An 8,647-nucleotide genomic window follows, 5' to 3' on the forward strand; every position below is an offset into this window, starting at 1 on the left:
TCTTCTTTTATGAGTCGATGGGACAATGGGGACTTGTCCTCCCACAGTACGAACTATGTGCGCCGGCTCAGAGGACAAACAACCTAAAACGCATCGCACAATCGAGCGATGCCAAAATAAGGCGAATGGCCGAGGTGTACAAACTTGCTGAAAAATTCATTGACATTACAAACCAAACTGGTCTAAAACTACCAAAGAAACTAAAAACCAAAGTTCAGTGGCGCCCTAAACTCAAACAAGAATGGACCAAACTGAACACATGCAAAAGCCATAAAGCTCACACTCTACCACAGTCCAACACATGGTTGGATTGTCGACAAACATACTTTACGTAAAGCGATTTCATAACGGACGTCAAGCTAAGAACCGACACTTATCCGACCAAAACTACACTAGCGCGTGCGAAAAATAACGCCACAGACACGATGTGTAGACACTGCCGCCAATCCCGGAAACAGTAGGACACATCTCGGGTTGGAGTCCCAAAACGAAGGGATATAGAATAAAACGACACAATGCGATCGTTGAAACACTCGCAGAGATAGCGAAAACCGTAGGATGGTTAGTAAACTACGAGCCGCGTCTGCAAGCGGAAATACAAGGGGCCCTTGAAACATTCATACCAGACTGAATCTTAGTGAATGAAAAAGTGGCAATTGTGATAGACCCAACAGTCGTTTGTGAAAGCAACGATGGAATAAGAAAAGCCAAAGAACAGAAAAGGAATAAGTACCAGCAGTTGACACAAACTATCGTCAACCAATACAAAGTCGACAAGGTGGAGATCAAAGGCTTTGCTGTAGGTGCATTAGGAGGTTGGCACAAACAGAACACTAAAACCCTACAAATGCAGGGAATAAACGACAAGAATTTTGAGGCACATTTCTGCAGACTGGCCCTAAAAGGAACGATAAACCTCACTAGACTCTTCATGGACGGCTAATAGGCTGACCACAGCCATAAGGGGACATGCGACTACAAATAGTCTCAGGCTACAAAGGAAAAACCAAAGGGAGGTAGTCCAGCCTCCGCGTATTAGATATTTCAACACCCGAAGACATATCTATTTCCCCAAATGGCTACAAAAAGGTCCTTCTAAGGACCGCCCAAGTAGGAATCAGCCTACCCACAGGACGGAAGACCCTCCTGGAGTGAGAACAAAATTCCGGATTCTCACATAGAAAGCACCTAGACCGCAAATATAATGGTACATACTGCGTTACCGTTTGACAGGACATCCCGGTATTCTGTCTTCACAGAAAACTCGTAAGGATAGCGAATACCACATCAATCCATCAAGGCGAGACATCGGCCACGTGGGCCTCCGATAAAGAGCTAAAAACGAAATGGATTGGCCAAGCCTCTCTCCTCTTCTAGCGTGCGTGAAGTACAGTCATTATATTTGCTCGCTATATTCAACTTGTTTGCGTTACCCCAAAAAGAACTGTGTGGCTGCGACTCAAATCCAGAAAAAAAATGTGCGTCCCAAACGTGTATAGTAAAGTCTTAATATTTGGATTTCATTTTAAGCTGTATTAATGTTTTCATAAAACTTCTAAAATTATATATTTCCTATCATAAAATGAAGTTTTACAATTTCACTGTTGGATAATTCATTCGTTATTTTACTGATATCTCACTGTTTCACAGTTTTAATAGTTTGTCTTCGATTAAACATATACTAAACAACGTTATAACGTATACTTATTACATGCTCGCTAAATATAGACCTTATTCATTAGTGATGCGTGCAGCGATCATGGAGGTCATGTGGCAGATGTAAATGCAAACTTAATTTTTCGTGCAGTTACTGTTGTTCAAATTAACGACCCCTTCTTATTTGAAAAGTACGAAATGCGTTACTTTGAAAATGTTAATCAATGTCGAAATAGCGGTGACACTTCACGCATCACTCTGGATCAGCAGGCGATTTATTGCTTAAATCTGAGGAGTCCGGAGATAGCCGATGTATCACGATTAAAGGCCCAGTCTCACTATGATGCCGATGGAGCTCCGGTGCGTGATCCGGGCACCACCGGGATGAACCGGGGCTCTACCGGGGACAACCGGGGCTCCACCGGGAAAGTATTAAAATGTTTAATACCTCCGGGGTGAACCGGGAGTCACCGGTAAAGACCGGCAACGACCGGCGCGGCACCGGGAACAACCGGGATGGCACCGGGAACAACCCGGTGAAAACTACGGCAACGCCCCGGTTGTCGCCGTGGTGCCCCGGTGAAGCCCCGCTGAATGCCGGCAGATTCCCGGTATAGCTACGGTACACCGGCGCTCTGTCGGGACGCTACCGGCATTCACCGGGGCTCCACCTGGGCATTACCGGCGACAACCGTGGCTCTGCCGGGGCTTCAACGGGATAAACCGTAGCTAGTCCGGGGTTGACCGGGACTCTGCCGGGTTGTTGACCGGCTTCAACCGGGGCGGCACCGGGAAATAGTGCGACCGCGTTAAAAACAATTTTACGCACCATCCCGGTTCTCGCCGGTCGACCTGCGTTAGCAAACCAGGATGGACCGGGGCTCTATCGGCAAAAGTGAGACTTGGGCTTAAACTTTTGTTGCGTTCGTGACAAAATCCTTACGGCGTAACCGCGAACCATGACATATTCAACTTGTGTAAATTACATTTATAATAGTACCAAGCCATATTCAACTTGTGTAAATCTTGCGTAAGTTACATTCACAATAATTGCAAACCATATTCAACATGTATACATTACATTCATTAAAGTTGCAAACCATATTCAAATGTTGCAAAATAAATATACAGCTTGCGCAAATGTCATTCAAATTATTGCAAGACATTATCATGATATTCAACTTTTGCAAGACACATCCTTGTGTGAATTACTTTCATTATATTCAAAATAGATATCCTTTGTTTTTACAAACAGTCTCTATGATTGTAAGATACGACTCCCCATCGAAAGTGTACACACGTGTTCATTACTATACATATTAATAGGTACTTGAAAAGCAAACCAAATATAGGTCGCTTGATTTCGTTATCAGCTGCATGTTTAAATGGCGAATAATGTAAACAGTTTGCTCTACAAACTATACAGTATGTGCAAAACGTGTCGCGATTTGAAAACAACCAGGATCTAACACACTCAGAGGCTATTTAAGTGATACAGAGGTGAAAATAAAGTTACGAAAATGGTGTTTGTAAAGCGTGCACATGGAAGTTGGCTACCGAGTTTGTACAGAGTCGCTCTCACGGTAAGGCTCGTTTATAATTACTTTACTTGTTAGACCCCAAAGGACAACTTTGATAAGACATGTCCATTTCATTAGGGATCATAACTGCTGAGTTATATTTGTCTTTTAATGACTAATGTTATGCGTATTATGTTTGTCTGAAAGGTAAATCACTAGGCTGAATGACATAAAGCTCTAAATTGGCTCCGCAGGCAATCGGCATTAGTTGCTACCTCCCCCCCCCCCCCCACCGAATACACACACAGTGCTACCCCCTACCCAAAGCTGCTACTCCCTCCACCAACTGCCATTACCTCCCTAAACTGCTACCCCCTCCCCCAACTGCTACCCCCTCCACCAACTGCTACTCGCTCCCCCATATGTTATTCTCCAATTGCTACCGCCCCCCCCCCCCGCACCGTTACACCCCTTCCCAACTGCTGCCCCCTCCTGAGGTATGTGACTTAAACCCTTGAAGTGCTGACTTCGGCACACCAGCCATTTCCGACCACTACTCTATTAATTGTCAACTGATACCGTTATTCAAAAGTACAAGTGCATACATACATGTCTTCGCCCTGCTTTTTATCACTGAAATGTTTGTGCCACGAATGTACGCGTTCATTAGACAACCATCAAATTTTAAATACCTTTCCGGCCACATAAAAGGAATTCACCTGTGCTAAAATTGCGAATAGCAATGCACGCTCTCTACGAAAACTAGGACGACAAATGACTCAAACAAAAAACACCTGAATTTCGAGGCGTAAAACGGTCATTGTCGTCGTCTCATATAACCGATAGTTAGATCTATTCCGTTACTATTACATTATGTAGATACAAATCGGATCTAAGCAAACGTGGCTTCCGGTTTTCAGAAGCAGTTCTCGACGTCATCGGAGGGTGGTGGGAAAGTGTACGAGCTGCGGACGTACGTCGTTCATCCACGTGACCAGCGCCAGTTCTTAGACCTCAGCAAGGAGTGGCTGCACCTGCGTTTCGCGCACTCGCGTTGCCTGGGTTACTGGACGTGCGAGCTGGGAGGCGGAATCAACGACATGGTGCACATCTGGGAATACGGTACAAAGCTAGCCGAGCTCTGAGGGACTACTTGAGCCTCGTTTCGGAATACTGGGCTTTATGTACCTCAGATGAGGGACGACACTTTCCGCCGCAACTGGAGTGTCGCTAAAAACAAGCTTTCTATTAACGAAATAAACATTAAAATAGTAAAGTGTCGTTCCCGATAAGCCTGTGCGGATTGCGCAGGCAGGGCTGGGACCACACTTTACTCACATGCATTAAGCCCAATTTTCCCAGAATGCGGCTCGTATAATTAAATAACCATTATTTTCACATCAACATAATAAACTCTTCTAAGATTCAGAAAGATCTCATTTGTTTCTTCATGTACATGTATATACATTTTATCTGTGAGGTTTAATATGGCGTCCAGTTTTTGAGCGTTTTTAACTTTTTTTTGTTATTATGTTTAACGCGTAATTTGGTCTTTACCATTATCGACATTTTCATAAGTGACAAATGAGATCCAATACATCACAGCTGTGTAAACATATTAGATGTGAAACATATATTCGTTCGCATACAGCTGTAGATATTACGCATTTCCATTCAGTCAAACATAAAACACTATAAATTACAATACTGATATGTATAAAACATTCAGTTCAGTAAATATTGCACAGTTTGCTTGTGCCAATTTACCCTTGGAGTAGTCAAACGCATATACATGTCATGTCGTCTCATCATTTGTGGAGAAGAAGGTATGCATATTGCTGATACATTTGTCTAGAAGAAGGTATACATATTGCTAATACATTTGTTAAGAAAAACATATTCATGTAGCCTATAGAAATGTTGACAAGAATCTATTTGTGTAGCCTATAAATTTGTTGAGAAGAAGATATTCGTGTAGCCTATAGTATTGGAGAGCAAAAGATATTCATGTAGCCTATACATTTGTTGAGAAGAAGAAATTAATGTAGCCTATACATGTGTTGAGAAGAAGCTATTCGTGTAGCCTATACAATTGTTGAGAAAAATCTATTGGTTCAGCCTATACATTTGATGAGAGGAAGATATTCATGTAGCCTTTACATTTGATGAGAAGAAGATATTCATGTAGCCTATACATGTGTTGAGGAAAATCTATTGGTGTAGCCTTTACATCTGATGAGAAGAAGATATTCATGTACCCTATACATTTGATGAGAAGAATTCATGTAGCCTAAAAATTGGATGAGAAGAAGATATTCATGTAGCCTTTACATTTGTTTAGAAGACAATTTTCATGTAGCCTATACATGTATTGAGAAGATTTTCATGTAACCTATACATCAAACTTTCGTTGTGAAGAAGCTATTCGTGGATTGTGTAATGTCTTGTACGTATTCATTCAGACATTGTCACAGTAAGCGTGAGTTCCGTCCATGTCAACGAATTTTTTTAAAGAGCGTTAATACTTTATGTATGTTGAATACTTAAAAATACAGGGGGCTGATATTGGACAGGGTGGCGTCTTTCATAAAAAATCGTTGAATAGTAAACTGTGCACATTGTGAATTAAATATGCTGTTTATTTTCTTTAGAGATAACCAAGCATCCATTCATATACATGTATATAAATGATACAAACAAAAAGGTTATGCAAATACCGATCGTTACTGTATTTTGAAATAAGAGAACATTCGCAAACAAAAGAGGGACAAAAAACGGAAGAGGCGGTCCACATATTTTTAAAATGTGGGCATAAAATGGAAGGGACTATGTGCATGAGCTGTGTATATTGAACAAATGATAAAGAAGTACATGTATACTTTATTAAATAAACAATATCTTTTCCGGTGCATTGCATTCGTTTAGATGCCTCTTAATACTTAACAAACCTGTCTACGTTGTTGCACAGACTCACTGCAACACAGGGCGGAAGTGCGCCAGAAGCTAGCCGGTGATCCGGCCTGGATCGGGAACTACTTTAGCAAGATATTGCCATGGTTACAACGACAGGAGAATGATGTACTCGCCTGCCTGCCCGGCACTGACGTCAAAGAGGCTCCAGGAAAAGGTAACGTGTAGACATGGCAGATGAGTTCCAAGCTTTTTTTCGCCTACGTGTGAGAACAAAATATTAACATCAGTGAGGTATACTGCTGTTGTTCTACGTCTCTTTTCCCATGAAGCATGTAAGCAAAAGAATGGACCGATACAACTGCAAATATTCGAGCCACATAATATCAGAACCGCCTCTTCCAGTCCATTAAAGCATGAAACTCTGTTTCCGCTAACAACTCCATAAAATATGGTATGTTTTTTTTAAGATTAACATGTTTTAAATTTATAAAACATATTGTCTTCAAAACATATATTCTGTTTATTAAATGTTTACAGTGAATATCACCAAATGTCGCAAAATTGATCGAAAATTCAAGCGGAACTGCCGAAAAATAAGAGTTAAGGGTCGAATCAGAAAATTGAAGTCGGTCGGGTTAGTGAAAACAAACAACGTCTTTTACGCCTTATGAGATGTGTGTACCAACTTCCACAAACATACCTTTACTGCAGGCGTCTACGAATTGCAGCACGTGACCTGGTCACCTGATCCGCCACATGCCGCCTCCCTGGTGAAGAATCTCGCCCGACCCGGGGCCACCCTCTTGGGCAGCTGGTACGCTGCGCTGTCCAAGCCGTACCTCGGTAATGTATTTGAGTCCCGTTCTTGGGAAACTTGCGTAGTGTCTGTGCTTAAAGTGTCGTCCGAAATTGGTTTGTGCAGTCCGCACAGGGTAATCAGGGACGACACTTTCCGCCTAAACCAGATTTTCGTTTCGAAGATAATTCATTTAAATGAAAATTCCTTAAAAGCGGAATGTGTTGTGCCCGAATTGCATGTGAAGACTGCGCAGGCTAATCTGGGACGACATTTTAGGCACATGCAATAAGCTTATTTTTCCAGAACACTACTTATTTGAGAATATTACATCACGCTCGGTAATCTCTGGCACCGCCCCGTTTTAGAGATTCGTTAATAAACGAAAAAACGATACCTCCGAGTTTAAATTATCTCCAAACGTGGCGATATAGAATACCGGTCTAGTATATTTTAGTCTGTCTGTTATTAAAAGCGCTTTTTACATACATAAGAATGGCCTTTCTTGGTCTTTGTTTAAATGTTTGACTCTTCTTATTCTAAGTGGTATGATATTTGCCTGACATGATAATATTACATGCGTGTATCGTCATGTTAAGATTAATATAAAACCGATTTCATGATGACAGGTCACAATGGGTAACAAAGAAGGCTGAGTGCTTTGTTTTGTTCATGTTTCAATGTGTCATTTCAGGATGGTTGCTATGGCACCATATCGATCTTGACAACGTGCATAAAACAGCTTTAAAGACGGACGAAACTAATAGTAAGCTTGTTACATTTTTACTTTAATATTTCTTAAATATTTTCACAGCAAGTTAAGTTAATTAAAACATACTATTGTCTACATTATGTTTGTTAGATTTATCATCCTGAAATCGATCGGTTAAACATTGTATGAATGTACAATTTGACGTATCCTTACATTTTTCTCTTTAAATGTCGCATTATATTCATTTTTTGTCATGAAATGCATTATTGAAGATGATGGTTTTCATGTGCACGTACATGCACATATACACGTACATGCACATATACACGTACATGCACATATACACGTACATGCACATATACACGTATATAGTATTAATATTTTTTGTGTTGTTTTATTTTCTCAGAATTTTACGTCATTCAGTCCAAAGTTCTAACACCAACACCATGGTCGCCATTAAAATAGAACTCCGCCAATGATTGGAACATTTGCCATTCAATTTGGCTCCTTTGTGATCAAATGTATCTTGGAAATGTACGTTTGTTTATACCTCGCTAAATGTCTGTTTTCATTGTTTTGTAAAATAGAGTGTTCAAAGAGTAACGTGCGTGTTTGTAATAGTGTATACTACACGATTCTTTTGCAACATTACATGTATTGCATATGTGAATGTAGGTTTTGCATTTTATTTGTTCGGTCAAGTTTGCTTATATTAAACAATATTTTATATAATGTGTAATGCTCCATGTAATGCTCCATACAAAATACGTAAAATAATAGCATAAGATATGTGCATAATGTGTAAATTTGTGTTGTACAGTTTATTCGAAAATAAAAGTAACATCCATCTTCGTTGAATTTTTGGTTTAAGACGCTACTTTATATGCATGGTAAGGAAAATATATCATATGAAGAAGTGGTCTTATATTGCATATAGAGCAAAAGGGCTGTGTATCACGCGGAAGTTGTTGAAAACATACGATTTACTAATCATGGGAAGCAACTCCATTTCCTCATTTGATGAACATCATGCGTATTTACCTTCCTTGT

The 8,647-nt window shown here is 40.5% G+C and overlaps 1 protein-coding gene across 1 annotated transcript; it reads left to right on the top strand.

Annotated features, from left to right (window-relative positions):
* Nucleotides 1-2,941: 2,941 nt before the first annotated feature.
* On the top strand, nucleotides 2,942-8,446 carry LOC127840940 (protein NipSnap homolog 3A-like). The gene is made up of 6 exons (XM_052369406.1): nucleotides 2,942-3,239; nucleotides 4,097-4,298; nucleotides 6,145-6,303; nucleotides 6,801-6,932; nucleotides 7,580-7,651; nucleotides 8,004-8,446. The coding sequence occupies exons 1-6, from the start codon at nucleotides 3,177-3,179 to the stop codon at nucleotides 8,060-8,062; spliced, it is 687 nt and encodes a 228-aa protein (XP_052225366.1). The 5' UTR covers nucleotides 2,942-3,176; the 3' UTR covers nucleotides 8,063-8,446.
* Nucleotides 8,447-8,647: the final 201 nt, after the last annotated feature.

Source organism: Dreissena polymorpha, chromosome 8 (genome assembly GCF_020536995.1).
Source record: "Dreissena polymorpha isolate Duluth1 chromosome 8, UMN_Dpol_1.0, whole genome shotgun sequence".
NCBI lineage: Eukaryota > Metazoa > Mollusca > Bivalvia > Myida > Dreissenidae > Dreissena > Dreissena polymorpha.